The following is a 24125-nucleotide window of genomic DNA, read 5'->3' on the forward strand; positions in this document are numbered from 1 at the left end:
TTTTTGATAGAATTATCCATTACAGCCGTTAATTGTTGCATAGTAAGGAGTATTGGCGCGCTAGATGTACTAGGGGCCTCCTGTGTGGGCAAGACTGGTGTAGACGAAGGAGGGGATGATGCAGTACCATGCTTACTCCCCTCACTTGAGGAATCATCTTGGGCATCATTTTCTCTAAATTTTGTGTCACATAAATCACATCTATTTAAATGAGAAGGAACCTTGGCTTCCCCACATTCAGAACACAGTCTATCTGGTAGTTCAGACATGTTAAACAGGCAAAAACTTGATAACAAAGTACAAAAAACGTTTTAAAATAAACCGTTACTGTCACTTTAAATTTTAAACTGAACACACTTTATTACTGCAATTGCGAAAAAGTATGAAGGAATTGTTCAAAATTCACCAAAATTTCACCACAGTGTCTTAAAGCCTTAAAAGTATTGCACACCAAATTTGGAAGCTTTAACCCTTAAAATAACGGAACCGGAGCCGTTTTTATATTTAACCCCTTTACAGTCCCTGGTATCTGCTTTGCTGAGACCCAACCAAGCCCAAAGGGGAATACGATACCAAATGACGCCTTCAGAAAGTCTTTTCTATGTATCAGAGCTCCTCACACATGCATCTGCATGTCATGCTTCTCAAAAACAAGTGCGCAATACAGGCGCGAAAATGAGACTCTGCCTATGATTAGGGAAAGCCCCTAGAGAATAAGGTGTCCAATACAGTGCCTGCCGGTTATTTTACATAATTCCCAAGATTAAAATAATTCCTCAAGGCTATGGATTATAAAATATAAATCGATTTAGCCCAGAAAATGTCTACAGTCTTATAAAGCCCTTGTGAAGCCCTTTTTTTTTTTTTTTTTTTTCTTTCTGTAATAAAAAATGGCTTACCGGATCCCATAGGGAAAATGACAGCTTCCAGCATTACATCGTCTTGTTAGAATGTGTCATACCTCAAGCAGCAAAAGTCTGCTCACTGTTCCCCCAACTGAAGTTAATTCCTCTCAACAGTCCTGTGTGGAACAGCCATCGATTTTAGTAACGGTTGCTAAAATCATTTTCCTCTTACAAACAGAAATCTTCATCTCTTTTCTGTTTCAGAGTAAATAGTACATACCAGCACTATTTTAAAATAACAAACTCTTGATTGAATAATAAAAACTACAGTTAAAAACTAAAAAACTCTAAGCCATCTCCGTGGAGATGTTGCCTGTACAACGGCAAAGAGAATGACTGGGGAAGGCGGAGCCTAGGAGGGATCATGTGACCAGCTTTGCTGGGCTCTTTGCCATTTCCTGTTGGGGAAGAGAATATCCCACAAGTAAGGATGACGCCGTGGACCGGACACACCTATGTTGGAGAAACCTAAAAAAGAACAACAAAGTGACCATCAAGCCCGCCGACAAGGGCGGCGGGATTGTAGTAATGGACACTAGCTATTACGAATCTGAAGCCAATAGACTGTTAAGTGATACCAAAACCTACAGAAAATTAGATTTAAACCCTACAAATAAATTTGCAGCATTACTTAAAAAGCTTCTAAAAGAAGGAAGGGACCTGGGAATACTAAATGAAAAGGAGGTGGAATACCTGGACCCGAAACATCCGAGGGTCCCGGTGTTCTACTTCCTCCCAAAAATCCATAAGAATGTAGAACAACCACCGGGTAGACCAATTATCTCAGGAATAGGGGCATTATCCTCAAACTTATCACAATATGTGGACATCTTTCTACAGAAATTTGTAAAAAATTTGAACTCATACCTTAAGGACTCAACTGCGGTCCTAAACATTTTGGAAAATTTAGTTTGGGAGGATAATTATATTATAGTCACCGGAGACATAACATCGTTATATACAGTAATAGACCATGAGAAAGGGGTCGCAGCTATTGATCAATATTTAAGTACTGATCCAGATATGAAGATCGAACAAAAGCAATTTTTATTAAAAAGTATAGCTTTTATATTAAAAAATAACTATTTTATGCATGATAACAAATTCTTCTTACAGATAGAGGGTACGGCTATGGGCACGAGGTTTACACCTAGCTACGCCAACCTGTTTGTTGGCAATTGGGAAGAATCTTTCTTCCAGGAGGGTAGCTATGGTGCAAACCTCGTGCTCTATAGACGTTACATCGATGATGTCCTGTTAATATGGAGGGGGTCTGAAGTAGAGCTATTAAGGATGTTTGATAATATGAATGCTAATGATAGGGGCTTAAAATTCACCTTTAATTATAGTAGGGAAACTGTCATCTTCTTAGATTTGGAAATTATGGTGGTAAATAATGTAGTGGAAACAAAAACCCACTTTAAAGAAGTTGACTCTAACAGTTTCATACATGCCAATAGTTGTCATCTCCAGCAATGGAAAGACAACATCCCGTTCGGCCAAAGTCTGAGGATTAAGAAAAATTGTTCTAGACCCCAAGACTTTGAAAATCAGATTGGGATTTTAATGGAAAAATTCCTAGATAGAGGATACAATAAAGAAACTGTAAATAAGGCTGTATCACGGGCTAGGGAGACCGATAGAAAAACCCTACTTTCATACAAACAAAAGACGAATATAGAAAATACAGAGGTAATCAATGTCCCATTCATCACAGAGTATAGTGCAGATCATGGTCTTATGAGAAAGATCTTAAATAAAAACTGGGGCATACTTAAAGCAGACCCTATTATAGGAGACTCTTTACCACCGAAACCAAAAATGATCTTTAGAAAATCTAAAAACTTCAAATCTATCCTGGCACCGAGTGCATATCACACTAAAACAATGGCACCCATACAGAAAAATTTACAAGGAGGGAAAATAGTAGGTTTCTTTCCTTGCTACTCATGTAAGGCTTGTAAATACAGTGACAAAAGAAGCACAGTAAAAGTTCAGAAATCTGGGGAAGAATTTAGTATTAAAGAGTGTATTAGATGTACCACTAAAGGGGTCATCTATATTTTAAAATGCACTTGTGATTTGATATATTTTGGAGAAACAAAAAGAATGATAAAAGATAGGATAAGGGAACATCTCCTTTGTATTGAAAAGGGAATGGAAGACACTAATCTGTACAAACATTTTAAATTAGTGCATAATGGAAGAACCTCTGATCTAAAGTATTGGGGAATAGCACATTTTAAACAAAATTGGAGGGGTGGGAATATAGAAAAAATCTTAAAACTCAAAGAGGCTGAACTCATATATAAATATGATACCCTATTTCCCGCCGGTCTGAACTCAGATTATTGGATTAATTTCTATTAAATGAATTAATTTTATAGATCAATTTTAAGTTGTATCTCCTGACGTATACCTGTGTCCCCTTTAATATAGATATATATTTTTAATATAAATGTATTTTATTATTTTTATTCTGAACAGCGCAGACAATTCACTTTTAAAGTTTTTTAGAATAAGGGTATAGGTATAACCTTATCCATAATAAAGTTTTTTACATTATGTTATCACATAGTCCCTAGGGTCCTATTTATATTTTCACTTTATCATGAAGGTTGTTTAAAACTTCTATTTATTTATTTTTGTACACTAAATTATAACACCACTATCACTATGCACTTTATAATTGACCACTTTAGATGATTATATGGAGTTTAGACTCTGTATCTGTTTGAACTCTAGTAATGAAGCTGATATATTAGTGTTCTGAACAAATGTAGATTTGCCAATACCACCTTTAATTAATGATACACCCCTTCCTCTATGACTAATAAAATGTAACCAATAAGAGACTGAGATACACCTTTAAAAAAGGTACACCTGCTGCAACACCTCATCTTGAGAAAGCCCTGCAGAGGGAGAAACGCGTTGATGTTTGTTGCCAACTTCTAATTTTAAGAAGTATGTCACAGCTACCAGTTGCTATTACAGATTGATGCTGCTTGTCATCTGTGGAACTTTAAAATTTGCATCCTCCTGGTACCTGTTTATGTACCGATACTATAAGCCTTATTGAAGGTTATAAATGGAACTTTTGCATCTACTCTAAACAGTTGCATTCAGTACAAAACAGCCGTTATCAGTATCCTGCGTGCATCTGAGCACATAAAGAGCGGATACCTTGCCACTGTGAGCTAAGAAGCTGAAACCTGAGAGCGATCGTAACAGGAACCAATCGGAGTGCTCAGTCAGGCCAGCGCCCCTATAAGTGACGTCACTTCCGCTACGGCGGTAATTTCCTCTTTTCTTTCATCGAGAGCCGCAATTGTTTGGGGGTAAGCCTGCATCATCTATCCACATATTAACTTCTACCTGGACTGTTTTATCCCGTCTCTGGCCATAAGGAGATACATTTTGACATTGTCGGTGTATTGGCATATTTTGTTTTATACGGAGACGTCCGTTTTTAGTATATTGTGTTTTTATTCTGTATTTGCATATGTTGCATTAAATACTTTTAGGCAGAGCCTTGCTAAATCACACTTTACTTGTCACTGTGTATTTCAGTTTATTTTGCTTCATAAAGCCCTTTTTTTTTGATTATTCACAATATGCACGAATAACCTTATCACTAAGCATTTGTCACTATCCCAATATTTTTATCAACATTGATGTTTTAACACGTATTTTTTGTAATTTTATCACTTGCTCTAATTTTTTTCACATCCACCTTTAGCTACAGCGCTCCTGTTTAAATATAATTTTATCTGTTTTTTACATGCCTATATTAGGGACTTTTTAGGTATATCAGGAGTTTGGTGCTTTACTCTGCGCTTTTTATTCCATATTTTTAGAGCAAATAACTAATCACTAAGCCCCCTAACCCAACACTCCCTAAATTAACCCCATTACATAGATTAAAATAATCCTAAATTACAATTAAAATAAAAAAAAACTAACATTACTTTAAAAATAAAGAAATCTAAGTTTAAACTAATATAAATTACAGAAAATAAAAAAGTCTAACATTCCACAAAATAATAAACCACATTATCCAAAATAAAAAAATTAAACCTAATCCCTATGAAAATAAAAACACCCCCTAATCTAAGAATAAACTACCAATAGCCATTAAAGGGCTTTTTGTAGGGCATTGCCCTAAAGAAATCAGCTCTTTTACATTAAAAATAAATCAAGTCCCCCCTAGCAGTAAAACCCCCCACCCACCAAACCCCCCAAAATAAAAAAACTATCACTAAAAAAACCTTAACTACCCATTGCCCCTAAAGGGGCATTCAGCTCTTTAACTGCCCTTAAAAGGGCATTCAGCTGTTTTTAATTGCCCAAATCCCTAATCTTTAAAATAACCCCCCCCCCCAAAAAAAAACCCTAACACTAAGCCCCCCACGGTTCCTAAAGTCTGGTGGAGAAGGTCTTCTTCCAGGCGGGTCCATCATCTTCTATCTTCATCCACAGCAAAGGTGGCGTGGAGCGGAGGTGTGGAGCAGTGTTCCCAGATGTGGCGATTCTCGGTGGCGGTCTTCGGCGGCGTTCCTCGGCGGTGCTCCTCGGCGGCGTGGAGGCTCCTCTTCATACGATCGTCCGCCGCACACTAAAGATTGAATGCAAGGTATTAGGGTATCTTGCATTCCTATTGGCTAATATTTAAATTATTTTAACAGCCAATAGGATTTCAGTAGCTCTAATCCTATTAGCTGATTTCAAAATTTCAGCCAATAGGAATGCAAGGTACCCCAAATTGATTGCGGTACCTTGCATTCAATCTTCAGTCTACGACGGACATTGGATGAAGTGGAATGCCTCCACTGATGACTTCCGCCGAGGACCACAGCCGTTGAGGAACACCGCTGAGGATCCAGGCATCAGGAAAACAGCTCTGCACCTCCACTCCACACCACCTTCACTCCGGATGAAGATAGAAGATGATGGATCAGTCTGGAAGAAGGCCTTCTCCACCGGACTTCAGGAACCATGAGTACCTATTTGGGGCTTAGTGTTAGGGTTTTTTTTTTTTTTTTAAGATTAGGGATTTGGGCAATTGAAAAAACATAATTTATGCTTACCTGATAAATTTATTTCTCTTGTAGTGTGTTCAGTCCACGGGTCATCCATTACTTATGGGATATATTCTCCTTCCCAACAGGAAGTTGCAAGAGGATCACCCAAGCAGAGCTGCTATATAGCTCCTCCCCTCAGATGTCATATCCAGTCATTCGACCGAAACAAGACGAGAGCTTTCAGGGGTCCCCAGACCGCGCCCCAGCCCACCAGACTGGCGTCGGTCGTGACAATGACCCACTCTGGTCTGCGGAAGCTCATCCCCTGTGACAGGTTGTCCAGGGACAGCCACCAACGGAGTGAATCTCTGGTCCTCTGATTTACTTGTATCGTCGGAGACAAGTCTGTATAGTCCCCATTCCACTGACTGAGCATGCACAGTTGTAATGGTCTTAGATGAATGCGTGCAAAAGGAACTATGTCCATTGCCGCTACCATCAAACCTATTACTTCCATGCACTGCGCTATGGAAGGAAGAGGAACAGAATGAAGTATTTGACAAGAGTTCAGAAGTTTTGATTTTCTGGCCTCTGTCAGAAAAATCCTCATTTCTAAGGAGTCTATTATTGTTCCCAAGAAGGGAACCCTTGTTGACGGAGACAGAGAACTTTTTTCTGCGTTCACTTTCCACCCGTGAGATCTGAGAAAGGCCAGGACAATGTCCGTGTGAGCCTTTGCTTGAGGAAGGGACGACGCTTGAATCAGAATGTTGTCCAAGTAAGGTACTACTGCAATGCCCCTTGGTCTTAGCACCGCTAGAAGGGACCCTAGTACCTTTGTGAAAATCCTTGGAGCAGTGGCTAATCCGAACGGAAGTGCCACAAACTGGTAATGCTTGTCCAGGAATGCGAACCTTAGGAACCGATGATGTTCCTTGTGGATAGGAATATGTAGATACGCATCCTTTAAATCCACCGTGGTCATGAATTGACCTTCCTGGATGGAAGGAAGAATAGTTCGAATGGTTTCCATTTTGAACGATGGAACCTTGAGAAACTTGTTTAGGATCTTGAGATCTAAGATTGGTCTGAATGTTCCCTCTTTTTTGGGAACTACGAACAGATTGGAGTAGAACCCCATCCCTTGTTCTCCTAATGGAACAGGATGAATCACTCCCATTTTTAACAGGTCTTCTACACAATGTAAGAATGCCTGTTTTTTTTATGTGGTCTGAAGACAATTGAGACCTGTGGAACCTCCCCCTTGGGGGAAGCCCCTTGAATTCCAGAAGATAACCTTGGGAGACTATTTCTAGCGCCCAAGGATCCAGAACATCTCTTGCCCAAGCCTGAGCGAAGAGAGAGAGTCTGCCCCCCACCAGATCCGGTCCCGGATCGGGGGCCAACATCTCATGCTGTCTTGGTAGCAGTGGCAGGTTTCTTGGCCTGCTTTCCTTTGTTCCAGCCTTGCATTGGTCTCCAGGCTGGCTTGGCTTGAGAAGTATTACCCTCTTGCTTAGAGGACGTAGCACTTGGGGCTGGTCCGTTTCTGCGAAAGGGACGAAAATTAGGTTTATTTTTGGCCTTGAAAGACCTATCCTGAGGAAGGGCGTGGCCCTTGCCCCCAGTGATATCAGAGATAATCTCTTTCAAGTCAGGGCCAAACAGCGTTTTCCCCTTGAAAGGAATGTTAAGCAATTTGTTCTTGGAAGACGCATCCGCTGACCAAGATTTTAACCAAAGCGCTCTGCGCGCCACAATAGCAAAACCAGAATTTTTCGCCGCTAACCTAGCCAATTGCAAAGTGGCGTCTAGGGTGAAAGAATTAGCCAATTTGAGAGCACGAATTCTGTCCATAATCTCCTCATAAGAAGAAGAATTATTATTGATCGCCTTTTCTAGTTCATCGAACCAGAAACACGCGGCTGTAGTGACAGGAACAATGCATGAAATTGGTTGTAGAAGGTAACCTTGCTGAACAAACATCTTTTTAAGCAAACCTTCTAATTTTTTATCCATAGGATCTTTGAAAGCACAACTATCTTCTATGGGTATAGTGGTGCGTTTGTTTAGAGTAGAAACCGCCCCCTCGACCTTGGGGACTGTCTGCCATAAGTCCTTTCTGGGGTCGACCATAGGAAACAATTTTTTAAATATGGGTGGAGGGACGAAAGGTATACCGGGCCTTTCCCATTCTTTATTTACAATGTCCGCCACCCGCTTGGGTATAGGAAAAGCTTCGGGGGGCCCCGGAACCTCTAGGAACTTGTCCATTTTACATAGTTTCTCTGGAATGACCAAATTTTCACAATCATCCAGAGTGGATAACACCTCCTTAAGCAGAGCGCGGAGATGTTCCAATTTAAATTTAAATGTAATCACATCAGGTTCAGCTTGTTGAGAAATTTTCCCTGAATCTGAAATTTCTCCCTCAGACAAAACCTCCCTGGCCCCCTCAGACTGGTGTAGGGGCCCTTCAGAACCAATATCATCAGCGTCCTCATGTTCTTCAGTATTTTCTAAAACAGAGCAGTCGCGCTTTCGCTGATAAGTGGGCATTTTGGCTAAAATGTTTTTGATAGAATTATCCATTACAGCCGTTAATTGTTGCATAGTAAGGAGTATTGGCGCGCTAGATGTACTAGGGGCCTCCTGTGTGGGCAAGACTGGTGTAGACGAAGGAGGGGATGATGCAGTACCATGCTTACTCCCCTCACTTGAGGAATCATCTTGGGCATCATTTTCTCTAAATTTTGTGTCACATAAATCACATCTATTTAAATGAGAAGGAACCTTGGCTTCCCCACATTCAGAACACAGTCTATCTGGTAGTTCAGACATGTTAAACAGGCAAAAACTTGATAACAAAGTACAAAAAACGTTTTAAAATAAACCGTTACTGTCACTTTAAATTTTAAACTGAACACACTTTATTACTGCAATTGCGAAAAAGTATGAAGGAATTGTTCAAAATTCACCAAAATTTCACCACAGTGTCTTAAAGCCTTAAAAGTATTGCACACCAAATTTGGAAGCTTTAACCCTTAAAATAACGGAACCGGAGCCGTTTTTATATTTAACCCCTTTACAGTCCCTGGTATCTGCTTTGCTGAGACCCAACCAAGCCCAAAGGGGAATACGATACCAAATGACGCCTTCAGAAAGTCTTTTCTATGTATCAGAGCTCCTCACACATGCATCTGCATGTCATGCTTCTCAAAAACAAGTGCGCAATACAGGCGCGAAAATGAGACTCTGCCTATGATTAGGGAAAGCCCCTAGAGAATAAGGTGTCCAATACAGTGCCTGCCGGTTATTTTACATAATTCCCAAGATTAAAATAATTCCTCAAGGCTATGGAGTATAAAATATAAATCGATTTAGCCCAGAAAATGTCTACAGTCTTAGAAAGCCCTTGTGAAGCCCTTTTTTTTTTTTTTTTTTTTTTCTTTCTGTAATAAAAAATGGCTTACCGGATCCCATAGGGAAAATGACAGCTTCCAGCATTACATCGTCTTGTTAGAATGTGTCATACCTCAAGCAGCAAAAGTCTGCTCACTGTTCCCCCAACTGAAGTTAATTCCTCTCAACAGTCCTGTGTGGAACAGCCATCGATTTTAGTAACGGTTGCTAAAATCATTTTCCTCTTACAAACAGAAATCTTCATCTCTTTTCTGTTTCAGAGTAAATAGTACATACCAGCACTATTTTAAAATAACAAACTCTTGATTGAATAATAAAAACTACAGTTAAAAACTAAAAAACTCTAAGCCATCTCCGTGGAGATGTTGCCTGTACAACGGCAAAGAGAATGACTGGGGAAGGCGGAGCCTAGGAGGGATCATGTGACCAGCTTTGCTGGGCTCTTTGCCATTTCCTGTTGGGGAAGAGAATATCCCACAAGTAAGGATGACGCCGTGGACCGGACACACCTATGTTGGAGAAACCTAAAAAAGAACAACAAAGTGACCATCAAGCCCGCCGACAAGGGCGGCGGGATTGTAGTAATGGACACTAGCTATTACGAATCTGAAGCCAATAGACTGTTAAGTGATACCAAAACCTACAGAAAATTAGATTTAAACCCTACAAATAAATTTGCAGCATTACTTAAAAAGCTTCTAAAAGAAGGAAGGGACCTGGGAATACTAAATGAAAAGGAGGTGGAATACCTGGACCCGAAACATCCGAGGGTCCCGGTGTTCTACTTCCTCCCAAAAATCCATAAGAATGTAGAACAACCACCGGGTAGACCAATTATCTCAGGAATAGGGGCATTATCCTCAAACTTATCACAATATGTGGACATCTTTCTACAGAAATTTGTAAAAAATTTGAACTCATACCTTAAGGACTCAACTGCGGTCCTAAACATTTTGGAAAATTTAGTTTGGGAGGATAATTATATTATAGTCACCGGAGACATAACATCGTTATATACAGTAATAGACCATGAGAAAGGGGTCGCAGCTATTGATCAATATTTAAGTACTGATCCAGATATGAAGATCGAACAAAAGCAATTTTTATTAAAAAGTATAGCTTTTATATTAAAAAATAACTATTTTATGCATGATAACAAATTCTTCTTACAGATAGAGGGTACGGCTATGGGCACGAGGTTTACACCTAGCTACGCCAACCTGTTTGTTGGCAATTGGGAAGAATCTTTCTTCCAGGAGGGTAGCTATGGTGCAAACCTCGTGCTCTATAGACGTTACATCGATGATGTCCTGTTAATATGGAGGGGGTCTGAAGTAGAGCTATTAAGGATGTTTGATAATATGAATGCTAATGATAGGGGCTTAAAATTCACCTTTAATTATAGTAGGGAAACTGTCATCTTCTTAGATTTGGAAATTATGGTGGTAAATAATGTAGTGGAAACAAAAACCCACTTTAAAGAAGTTGACTCTAACAGTTTCATACATGCCAATAGTTGTCATCTCCAGCAATGGAAAGACAACATCCCGTTCGGCCAAAGTCTGAGGATTAAGAAAAATTGTTCTAGACCCCAAGACTTTGAAAATCAGATTGGGATTTTAATGGAAAAATTCCTAGATAGAGGATACAATAAAGAAACTGTAAATAAGGCTGTATCACGGGCTAGGGAGACCGATAGAAAAACCCTACTTTCATACAAACAAAAGACGAATATAGAAAATACAGAGGTAATCAATGTCCCATTCATCACAGAGTATAGTGCAGATCATGGTCTTATGAGAAAGATCTTAAATAAAAACTGGGGCATACTTAAAGCAGACCCTATTATAGGAGACTCTTTACCACCGAAACCAAAAATGATCTTTAGAAAATCTAAAAACTTCAAATCTATCCTGGCACCGAGTGCATATCACACTAAAACAATGGCACCCATACAGAAAAATTTACAAGGAGGGAAAATAGTAGGTTTCTTTCCTTGCTACTCATGTAAGGCTTGTAAATACAGTGACAAAAGAAGCACAGTAAAAGTTCAGAAATCTGGGGAAGAATTTAGTATTAAAGAGTGTATTAGATGTACCACTAAAGGGGTCATCTATATTTTAAAATGCACTTGTGATTTGATATATTTTGGAGAAACAAAAAGAATGATAAAAGATAGGATAAGGGAACATCTCCTTTGTATTGAAAAGGGAATGGAAGACACTAATCTGTACAAACATTTTAAATTAGTGCATAATGGAAGAACCTCTGATCTAAAGTATTGGGGAATAGCACATTTTAAACAAAATTGGAGGGGTGGGAATATAGAAAAAATCTTAAAACTCAAAGAGGCTGAACTCATATATAAATATGATACCCTATTTCCCGCCGGTCTGAACTCAGATTATTGGATTAATTTCTATTAAATGAATTAATTTTATAGATCAATTTTAAGTTGTATCTCCTGACGTATACCTGTGTCCCCTTTAATATAGATATATATTTTTAATATAAATGTATTTTATTATTTTTATTCTGAACAGCGCAGACAATTCACTTTTAAAGTTTTTTAGAATAAGGGTATAGGTATAACCTTATCCATAATAAAGTTTTTTACATTATGTTATCACATAGTCCCTAGGGTCCTATTTATATTTTCACTTTATCATGAAGGTTGTTTAAAACTTCTATTTATTTATTTTTGTACACTAAATTATAACACCACTATCACTATGCACTTTATAATTGACCACTTTAGATGATTATATGGAGTTTAGACTCTGTATCTGTTTGAACTCTAGTAATGAAGCTGATATATTAGTGTTCTGAACAAATGTAGATTTGCCAATACCACCTTTAATTAATGATACACCCCTTCCTCTATGACTAATAAAATGTAACCAATAAGAGACTGAGATACACCTTTAAAAAAGGTACACCTGCTGCAACACCTCATCTTGAGAAAGCCCTGCAGAGGGAGAAACGCGTTGATGTTTGTTGCCAACTTCTAATTTTAAGAAGTATGTCACAGCTACCAGTTGCTATTACAGATTGATGCTGCTTGTCATCTGTGGAACTTTAAAATTTGCATCCTCCTGGTACCTGTTTATGTACCGATACTATAAGCCTTATTGAAGGTTATAAATGGAACTTTTGCATCTACTCTAAACAGTTGCATTCAGTACAAAACAGCCGTTATCAGTATCCTGCGTGCATCTGAGCACATAAAGAGCGGATACCTTGCCACTGTGAGCTAAGAAGCTGAAACCTGAGAGCGATCGTAACAGGAACCAATCGGAGTGCTCAGTCAGGCCAGCGCCCCTATAAGTGACGTCACTTCCGCTACGGCGGTAATTTCCTCTTTTCTTTCATCGAGAGCCGCAATTGTTTGGGGGTAAGCCTGCATCATCTATCCACATATTAACTTCTACCTGGACTGTTTTATCCCGTCTCTGGCCATAAGGAGATACATTTTGACATTGTCGGTGTATTGGCATATTTTGTTTTATACGGAGACGTCCGTTTTTAGTATATTGTGTTTTTATTCTGTATTTGCATATGTTGCATTAAATACTTTTAGGCAGAGCCTTGCTAAATCACACTTTACTTGTCACTGTGTATTTCAGTTTATTTTGCTTCATAAAGCCCTTTTTTTTTGATTATTCACAATATGCACGAATAACCTTATCACTAAGCATTTGTCACTATCCCAATATTTTTATCAACATTGATGTTTTAACACGTATTTTTTGTAATTTTATCACTTGCTCTAATTTTTTTCACATCCACCTTTAGCTACAGCGCTCCTGTTTAAATATAATTTTATCTGTTTTTTACATGCCTATATTAGGGACTTTTTAGGTATATCAGGAGTTTGGTGCTTTACTCTGCGCTTTTTATTCCATATTTTTAGAGCAAATAACTAATCACTAAGCCCCCTAACCCAACACTCCCTAAATTAACCCCATTACATAGATTAAAATAATCCTAAATTACAATTAAAATAAAAAAAAACTAACATTACTTTAAAAATAAAGAAATCTAAGTTTAAACTAATATAAATTACAGAAAATAAAAAAGTCTAACATTCCACAAAATAATAAACCACATTATCCAAAATAAAAAAATTAAACCTAATCCCTATGAAAATAAAAACACCCCCTAATCTAAGAATAAACTACCAATAGCCATTAAAGGGCTTTTTGTAGGGCATTGCCCTAAAGAAATCAGCTCTTTTACATTAAAAATAAATCAAGTCCCCCCTAGCAGTAAAACCCCCCACCCACCAAACCCCCCAAAATAAAAAAACTATCACTAAAAAAACCTTAACTACCCATTGCCCCTAAAGGGGCATTCAGCTCTTTAACTGCCCTTAAAAGGGCATTCAGCTGTTTTTAATTGCCCAAATCCCTAATCTTTAAAATAACCCCCCCCCCCCAAAAAAAAACCCTAACACTAAGCCCCCCACGGTTCCTAAAGTCTGGTGGAGAAGGTCTTCTTCCAGGCGGGTCCATCATCTTCTATCTTCATCCACAGCAAAGGTGGCGTGGAGCGGAGGTGTGGAGCAGTGTTCCCAGATGTGGCGATTCTCGGTGGCGGTCTTCGGCGGCGTTCCTCGGCGGTGCTCCTCGGCGGCGTGGAGGCTCCTCTTCATACGATCGTCCGCCGCACACTAAAGATTGAATGCAAGGTATTAGGGTATCTTGCATTCCTATTGGCTAATATTTAAATTATTTTAACAGCCAATAGGATTTCAGTAGCTCTAATCCTATTAGCTGATTTCAAAATTTCAGCCAATAGGAATGCAAGGTACCCCAAATTGATTGCGGTACCTTGCATTCAATCTTCAGTCTACGACGGACATTGGATGAAGTGGAATGCCTCCACTGATGACTTCCGCCGAGGACCACAGCCGTTGAGGAACACCGCTGAGGATCCAGGCATCAGGAAAACAGCTCTGCACCTCCACTCCACACCACCTTCACTCCGGATGAAGATAGAAGATGATGGATCAGTCTGGAAGAAGGCCTTCTCCACCGGACTTCAGGAACCATGAGTACCTATTTGGGGCTTAGTGTTAGGGTTTTTTTTTTTTTTTTTAAGATTAGGGATTTGGGCAATTGAAAAAACATAATTTATGCTTACCTGATAAATTTATTTCTCTTGTAGTGTGTTCAGTCCACGGGTCATCCATTACTTATGGGATATATTCTCCTTCCCAACAGGAAGTTGCAAGAGGATCACCCAAGCAGAGCTGCTATATAGCTCCTCCCCTCAGATGTCATATCCAGTCATTCGACCGAAACAAGACGAGAAAGGAGAAACTATAAGGTGCAGTGGTGACTGGAGTTATAATTTTAAAATTTAGAACCTGCCTTAAAAAAAGACAGGGCGGGCCGTGGACTGAACACACTACAAGAGAAATAAATTTATCAGGTAAGCATAAATTATGTTTTCTCTTGTTAAGTGTGTTCAATCCACAGGTCATCCATTACTTATGGGATACCAATACCAAAGCTAAGTACACGGATGATGGGAGGGACAAGGCAGGAACATTAAACAGAAGGAACCACTGCCTGTAGAACCTTTCTCCCAAAACCAGCCTCCGAAGAAGCGAAAGTGTCAAATTTGGAAAATTTGGAAAAAGTATGAAGTGAAGACCAAGTTGCAGCCTTGCAAATCTGTTCAACAGAGGCCTCATTCTTAAAGGCCCAGGTGGAAGCCACAGCTCTAGTGGAATGAGCTGTAATTCTTTCAGGAGGCTGCTGTCCAGCAGTCTCATAGGCTAAACGTATTATGCTACGAAGCCAAAAAGAGAGAGAGGTAGCCGAAGCCTTTTGACCTCTCCTCTGTCCAGAGTAAACGACAAACAGAGAAGAAGTTTGTCTAGAACTTCAGAGCACGGACCACGTCTAGATTATGCAAAAGACGTTCCTTCTTTGAAGAAGGATTAAGACATAATGATGGAACAACAATCTCTTGATTGATATTCCTGTTAGAAACAACCTTAGGTAAAAACCCAGGTTTAGTACGCAGAACTACCTTATCTGAATGAAAGATCAGATAAGGAGAATCACAATGTAAGGCAGATAACTCAGATACTCTTCGAGCCGAGGAAATAGCCATCAAAAACAAAACTTTCCAAGATAAAAGCTTAATATCAATGGAATGAAGGGGTTCAAACGGAACACCCTGAAGAACTTTAAGAACCAAGTTTAAGCTCCACGGAGGAGCAACAGCTTTAAACACAGGCTTAATTCTAGCCAAAGCCTGACAAAAGGCCTGGACGTCTGGATGCTCCGCGAGACGTTTGTGTAAAAGAATAGACAGAGCTGAAATCTGTCCCTTTAGCGAACTAGCGGATAAACCCTTTTCTAAACCTTCTTGTAGAAAAGCTAATATCCTAGGAATCCTAACCTTACTCCATGAGTAACTCTTGGATTCGCACCAATATAAATATTTACGCCATATCTTATGGTAAATTTTTCTTGTCACAGGTTTCCGAGCCTGTATTAATGTATCAATAACCGAATCCGAAAACCCACGCTTTGATAGAATCAAGCGTTCAATTTCCAGGCAGTCAGCCTCAGAGAAATTAGGTTTGGATGGTTGAAAGGACCCTGAATTAGAAGGTCCTGCCTCAGAGGAAGAGACCATGCTGGACAGGACGACATGTCCACTAGGTCTGCATACCAGGTCCTGCGTGGCCACGCAGGCGCTATCAGAATTACCGATGCCCTCTCCTGTTTGATCCTGGCAATCAGCCGAGGTAGCAACGGAAATGGTGGAAACACATAAGCTATGTTGAAAACCCAAGGGGCTGCTAATGCATCTACCAGCACCGCTCCCGGGTCCCTGGACCTGGATCCGTAACAAGGAAGCTTCGCGTTCTGGCGAGATGCCATGAGATCCAGATCCGGTTTGCCCCAACGACGAATCAGTTGAGCAAATACCTCCGGGTGAAGTTCCCACTCTCCCGGATGAAAAGTCTGGTGACTTAGGAAATCCGCCTCCCAGTTCTCTACGCCTGGGATGTGAATCGCTGACAGGTGGCAAGAGTGAGACTCTGCCCAGCGAATTATCTTCGAGACTTCCAACATGTAAGCCACAGTCGTGATATTGTCCGACTGAAATCTGATGAACCTCAGCTTTGCTAACTGAGGCCATTGAATATTGCTCTTAATTCTAAAATGTTTATTGGGAGGAGTTTCTCCTCCTGAGTCCACAATCCCTGAGCCTTCAGGGAATTCCAGACTGCTCCCCAGCCTAGAAGGCTGGCATCCGTTGTTACAATTGTCCAATCTGGCCTGCGAAAGGTCATTCCTTTGGACAGATGAACCGGTGACAACCACCAGAGAAGCGAATCTCTGGTCTCCTGGTCCAGATTTAGCAAAGGGGACAGATCTGAGTAATCCCCGTTCCATTGACTGAGCATGCATAGTTGCAGCGGTCTGAGATGCAGGCGCGCAAATGGCACTATGTCCATTGCCGCTACCATTAAGCCGATTACCTCCATGCACTGAGCTACCGATGGGCATGGAATGGAATGAAGGACACGGCAAGCATTGAGAATCTTTGATAACCTGGACTCCGTCAGGTAAATCTTCATCTCTACAGAATCTATAAGAGTCCCTAGAAAAGGAACCCGTGTGAGTGGTAACAGAGAACTCTTTTCCACGTTCACTTTCCACCCATGCGACCTCAGAAATGCTAGAACTATCTCTGTATGAGACTTTGCATTCTGAAAACTTGATGCTTGTATCAGAATGTCGTCTAGGTACGGAGCCACCGCTATGCCTCGTGGTCTTAGTACCGCCAGAAGTGAGCCCAGAACCTTCGTAAAAATTCTCGGGGCCGTGGCTAACCCGAAGGGAAGAGCCACAAACTGGTAATGCCTGTCTAGAAAGGCAAACCTCAGGTACTGATAATGATCTTTGTGAATCGTTATATGAAGGTAAGCATCCTTTAAGTCCACCGTGGTCATATATTGACCCTCTTGGATCATGGGTAGGATGGTTCGAATGGTTTCCATCTTGAACGATGGTACCCTTAGGAATTTGTTTAGGATCTTTAAGTCCAAGATTGGTCTGAAGGTTCCCTCTTTTTTGGGAACCACAAATAGATTTGAGTAAAATCCTTGTCCCTGTTCCGATCGCGGAACTGAGTGGATCACCCCCATGATTAAGAGGTCTTGTACACATTGTAGAAATGCCTCTCTCTTTACTAGGTTTGTCGAGAACCTCGAAAGATGGAACCTCCCTTGTGGAGGAGAGGATTGGAAATCCAGAAGATATCTCTGAGATATAATCTTTAACGTCCAGGGATCCTGCACATCTCTTGCCCAAGCCTGGGCAAAGAGAGAAAGTCTGCCCCCCACTAAATCCGTCTCTGGATAGGGGGCCCTGACTTCATGCTGTCTTAGGGGCGGGAGTAGGCTTTCTGGCCTGCTTGCCCTTGTTCCATGACTGGTTGCCTTTCCAACCTTGTCTGTAACGAGCAGTAGTTCCTTCCTGTTTTGGAGCGGAGGAAGTCGATGCTGCTCCTGCCTTGAAGTTACGAAAGGCACGAAAATTAGACTGTTTGGCCTTTGGTTTGGCCCTGTCCTGAGGAAGGGCGTGGCCCTTACCTCCCGTAATGTCAGCAATAATTTCCTTCAAGCCGGGCCCGAATAAGGTCTGCCCTTTGAAAGGAATGTTAAGTAGTTTAGACTTGGAAGTTACATCCGCTGACTAGGATTTAAGCCAGAGCGCTCTGCGCGCCTGTATGGCGATTCCGGAATTTTTAGCCGTAAGTTTGGTTAGATGTACTACGGCATCTGAAACAAACGCATTAGCTTGCTTAAGGGTTCTAACTTTGCTCAAGGCCTCATCCAACGGCTCTGTGCAAATCGCCTCTTCCAGAGACTCAAACCAGAATGCCGCTGCAGCCGTGACAGGCGCAATGCATGCAAGAGGCTGCAATATAAAACCCTGTTGAACAAACATTTTCTTAAGATAACCCTCTAATTTTTTATCCATTGGATCTGAGAAAGCACAGCTATCCTCCACCGGGATAGTGGTACGCTTGGCTAACGTAGAAACTGCTCCCTCCACCTTAGGGACCGTCTGCCATAAGTCTCGTGTGGTGGCGTCTATAGGGAACATTTTTCTAAATATCGGGGGAGGGGAAAAAGGCACACCGGGTCTATCCCACTCCTTACTGATAATTTCTGTAAGTCTTTTTGGTATAGGAAAAATGTCAGTGCACACCGGTACCACATAGTATCTATCCAACCTACACAATTTCTCTGGAATTGCCACCGTGTCGCAATCATTCAGAGCCGCTAATACCTCCCCTAGTAACACACGGAGGTTCTCAAGCTTAAATTTAAAATTTGAAATTTCTGAATCCGGTCTCCCCGAATCAGAACCGTCACCGACAGAATGAAGCTCACCGTCCTCATGTTCTGCAAGTTGTGACGCAGTATCAGACATGGCTCTCGTGTCATCAGCGCGCTCTGTCCTTAACCCAGAGCTATCGCGTTTGCCCCTTAATTCGGGCATATTATATAATACTTCTTTCATAACATTAGCCATATCATGTAAAGTGATTTGTAAGGGCCTAGATGTACTAGGTGTCTCAATCCTACGCATCTCCCGAGTGGGAGACGCAGGTACTGACACGTGAGGAGAGTTAGGCGGCATAACTTCCCCCTCGTTGTCTGGTGATAGCTTCTTTATCGGTACAGATTGACTTTTATTCAAAGCAATATCAATACAATTGGTACACATCGTTCTATTGGGCTCCACATTGGCTTTTGAACATGATGAACAAACAGTTTCCTCTGAATCAGACATGTTTTAAAACAGACTTAGCAATGAAACTAACAAGCTTGGAAATCACTTTCAATAAGTTTTACAAGCAATATAAAAAACGCTGCAGCGCTTCAAAAATACAGATATAATTAAACAATTCTTAACAAGAAGTGTACTATTAGCAGAGGATTGCACCCATTAGCAAAAGGATGATTAACCCCTCGATACCCAAAACGGATAAAACAGATATCAATTAAGATTTAACGCTTTTAATCATAGTCAGCACACTGTCACAGATCTGCTGTGACTGATTACCTCCCTCACAAATGAAATTTGCAGACCCCTGAGCTATCTAGAGATGTCCTGGATCAAGGAGGAAGAAGCAGAAAGACTGTGCAATAATTTTAACTGCGCAACAAGGCGCTAAAACAAGGGCCCTCCCACTCCAATCACAACAGTGGGAGCCCTGATATAACGGTTTCCATGCAGAAAAATATGTTAGCCATGTGGAAAAAATCATGCCCAAAGCGATTTATCACCAAAGTACCTCACAAAAAAACGAATAACATGCCAGTAAACGTTTTATTAAAAAACAACATTTTTCAATGTCATGCAAAGCTATCACTAAGCCTGCTACCAGTCGCTACCACTGCATAGAAGGCTTAAGTATTATTTCAGTGTTAACAGTATTTTCTCAGTCAAATTCTAGTCCCTAGAATATAACTCGACTGCGCATACATTTATCAGCCTGATACCAGTTGCTACTACTGCATTTAAGGCTGTACTTACATCATACGGTAACAGCAGTATTTTCTTAGTCAATTCCATTCCCAGAAAATAAAGTACCGCACATACCTCATTTGCGGAGGACCCCGCATGCTATTCCCAGTCTGAAGTTACCCCACTCCTCAGAATGTCGAGAACAGCCAGTGGATCTTAGTTACGCCTGCTAAGATCATAGATAAAAAACGCAGGCAGTTTCTTCTTCCAAATACTGCCTGAGATAGAAAAACAGCACACTCCGGTGCCATTTAAAATAACAAACTTTTGATTGAAGAATAGTTAATAGTTAAGTAAAAACTCCAGCTCCTCTCGCGACCTCCTTCTTTGTTGAGGGTTGCAAGAGAATGACTGGATATGACATGTGAGGGGAGGAGCTATATAGCAGCTCTGCTTGGGTGATCCTCTTGCAACTTCCTGTTGGGAAGGAGAATATATCCCATAAGTAATGGATGACCCGTGGACTGAACACACTTAACAAGAGAAAGAGGTGATTGCACTTTTAAAGGCAGTAAAAGAGCTGAATGCCCTTTTAAGGGCAATGCCCATACAAATTCCCCTTTAGGGGCAATGGGTAGTTTAGGTTTTTATAGTGTTAGGTTTTTTATTTTGGGGGGTTTTACTGTATGGGGGGATTTAGTATTTTTCAGAGGTAAAAGAGCTATTTAACTTAAGGCAAAGCCTTACAAAAGGCCCTTTTAAGGGTTATTGGTAGTTTAGCATTAGATCAGGGGGTGTTTTTATTTTAGGGGGATTTTTTATTTTTATAGGGGTATTAGTTTAGGTTTAATTTTTTATTTTGGATACCTTTGTTTATTTTTTTCTGTAATTTTAGGTTGTTGTTTTTTTTGTAACGTTAGCTTTGGGGGTTGTAGTTTTTAAACATAGACTGCCCTCTGGGCAGGCTTATCGCCTAGTACTTTATAACCTTTAAACCTCTAAATTTCTGTCTGTTTCTAAGACCCTAAAGACAGCCACATGATCACATGCTTTTGTATTTGCTTTCACATAAGGGGAAGCTAGTTCATGTAAACCATATAGATAACATTGTGCTGACGCCCTTGGATTCTAACATCTCAGCACTAATTAGCTTAAAGGACCAGTCAACACATTAGATTTGCATAATCAACAAATGCAAGATAACAAGACAATGCAATAGCACTTAGTTTGAACTTCAAATGAGAAGTAGATTTTTTTATAACAAATTTCAAAGTTATGTATATTTCCACTCCCCTTGTACCATGTGATAGCAATCAGCCAATCACAAATGCATATACGTATAGTCTGCGAATTCTTGCACATGCTCAGTAGGATCTGGTGACTCAAAAATTGTAAATATAAAAGACTGTGCACATTTTTTTTAATGGAAGTAAATTGGAAAGTTGTTTAAAATTACATACTGTATCTGAATCATGAAAATTTAATTTAACCTGAGTGTCCCTTTAAATGCAAGTCAATAGATAAAGTCATGTGATCCAGGGGTCATCAAAAGATGCTTAGAAACAAGGTAATCACAGAGGTAAAAAGTGTATTAATATAACAGTGTTGGTTATGCAAAACTGGAGAATGGGTAATAAAGGGATTAACTATCTTTTAAAACAATAAAGTTGACTGTCCCTTTAAGTCATTTCATGCCATTCCAATCTATGTGTGAAACTCGCTGGCATTGAGAGAAACTACATAAACTATTTGGGGGGGGGGGTATGAGCATTATATTGCAATGTGTTTCTCCTTCACACCCAGAACCTGCATAGCTAGATAAACAGCTCCCAAGCTAAAGTTTGCCTTCATATAATTATTTGAGCGACCTTACAGTACTGACAAGACATCTCAGATCATCTCACCAGACAAGAGAGCTTTAGAGAACAGGCTAATGGGACACCTCTTAATTAATCTATTATATGACACTGATAACACTGACTTTAATGTCTCTTTGACCCACTTTTACCAAAAACCATAACTGATTTTTTACCCACATTTGCTGGGTTATTGGAATCTGTGTAATTGTCAAGTCATCAGAAATAGGTACGATGTTCCTGAACAAGAACACTAATTTTATGGGGGGAAAACAATAATTGAAAAGACAAGATATATTAAGATTGCTGCAAGTACTTTATCTTTAAAGGGATAGTCTAATCAAAATTAAACTTTCATGATTCAGATAGAGCATGCAATTTTAATCAACTTTCTAATTTACTCCCATTATCATTTTTTTTCTCTTGATATCTTTATTTGAATGTAAGCTTAGGAGCTGGCCCATTTTTGCTTTAGCACCTGTGTAGCGCTTGCTGATTTGTGTCTTAATGTAACCACCGATCAGAAAGCGCTACCCAGGTGCTGAACCAAAGATGGGCCGGCTCATAAGCTTATATTCTTGCTTTTTTAAATAAAGATACCAAGAGAATGAAGAAAAAGTGCATGCTCTATCTGAATCATGAAAGTTTAATCTTGACTAGACTATTCCTTTAAGTGAATAAGACATAAAATAATTGTTTCCTGAAAGAGCAGTTTACTATGACTATAATGTTCTCTGCACCTCCTTAATCAAATTAATAAATCTTGGTAATAACAAGCAAATTGAAGCCTGCTATTATCGACACAACCTGCAATTATATTCTACACATAATCAGAATTACATACACGTAAACGGCCAATTTATTTGTTTTTCATGAATTAGATTTTTTTATATATATAATTGTATCTTACCTTTGGTGGCTTTCTAGAATATGATGTAGGATAAACATCAGTTGAATTGAATGATGCCAGGACCGCCAGAAGATTAACATGAAAAATAAGAAGAAATAAACAATAGTAAATATCTGATATTAAATCAGATCTTAAAGGAATATGAACCCCCAATTTTTATTTTGTGATTCAGACACAACATACATTTTACAAAAAGTTTCCCATTTACTTCTATTATCAAATTGTCTTCATTCCCTTGATATTCTGTGTTGAAGAGATACCTAGGTAGGCATCTGGAGCACTACAAGGCAGGAAATAGTGCTGCCATCTAGTGCTCTTGCAAATGGATTACATTTTTGCAAAATTGTTTGCGTATAGTGCTCCAGAAGTGGTCCGACTCCTAAGCATATGTCACTGCTTTTTAAAAAAAAGATACAAATTTTGGGCTTCATATCCCTTTAACTATCACATATATTTTACCAGCAATCAAAATCTAAATGTGTACTTACACTGGAGTGAAGGAAATCACAAATTAGACATAATGCATGAAAAAACAATATTTTATTTATTTATTTTTCTTTAAAATACAGGCTACACAATATGGATTATTTCATCCCTTATTAAAACTAAACTAATAGCTGGGAGAGGGTTTTATACCAATAGGCTCTGGATATCGGGTTAAGAACCAACATTTGGTTCAGTATATCCTTATACCTAGTTGATACAAACGTTAATCTAAAATATAAGAAGTCTTATCAACCACTGTGATAGGGGAATTTGAGGTGCTAAAGACACTGGGATATTTAAAAAAAATTAATGGGATTAGCATAAAGCTATTATACAAAATAGTCTTAAACTTTAAGGGAAATATGGGTAGATTTGTTTAGCCTTTTATTTGCCATTATTGTGTAGGACCGGGTCACAAGACTGTCACTGCAGGATAAGAAACATAGCATAATGATAAACTTCAGCACCCATATAATCCCTTAATCCCACTTTCACCTTATGATCTGCTTCTGTGTAATGCTTATAAGCAGCTTGTGCATACACACTGACTCTCTGTACACCCATGGCATTTAGGGAACTGCAGTTTACCTCTGATTTAGAGTTCTATTGAATAGGCTCTGCCTACTGCGACTCTGCCTAAATTAATGGGAAATCCAAATAGTGACAGCACAGTTAAAATTGTCCAAAACTTTTTACTGCTTAGATCTCGGCATGAGGAGAAGTGACTAGAGTCGCTGAACAAACCCTAAATAGCCAGCAAACTGCTTGAAGCCAGAACTTAAAGGATTTCCGTGCATTTGATCCTTTTATTTTTTATAATAACTGTTTTGCAATTTTGTCTCTATTGTTTAATTGCCTTTTTATATACCATCTAATTTTATGTATTTCTTTCTTCATTCTTTATGCACTGTGACCCTTTTTATCAGATTAAACTATAAGTTTAATCAGATCTGTCTTTGTGCTCTAGAATCTGAATTCACGGCTTCCGTGAGTTTGAGAATAACGTTGCC

At 39.6% G+C, this 24125-nt stretch overlaps 1 protein-coding gene across 6 annotated transcripts in view; it reads right to left on the reverse strand.

Moving 5' to 3' along the window:
• KIF13A (kinesin family member 13A) overlaps positions 1-24125 on the reverse strand; it is a 390994-nt gene that overhangs the window by 237338 nt on the left and 129531 nt on the right. For all 6 annotated transcript variants that reach the window (XR_008402581.1, XM_053714782.1, XM_053714779.1 and 3 more), the window contains exon 3: positions 22630-22642. Coding sequence is in view for 5 of the 6 variants with exons in the window: in XM_053714782.1 (XP_053570757.1) it covers positions 22630-22642 (13 nt within the window). In the remaining variant the exon portion in view is untranslated. The remainder of the gene's footprint in view (positions 1-22629; positions 22643-24125) is intronic.

This window comes from Bombina bombina, chromosome 5 (assembly GCF_027579735.1).
Source record: "Bombina bombina isolate aBomBom1 chromosome 5, aBomBom1.pri, whole genome shotgun sequence".
In the NCBI taxonomy this organism is placed as follows: domain Eukaryota; kingdom Metazoa; phylum Chordata; class Amphibia; order Anura; family Bombinatoridae; genus Bombina; species Bombina bombina.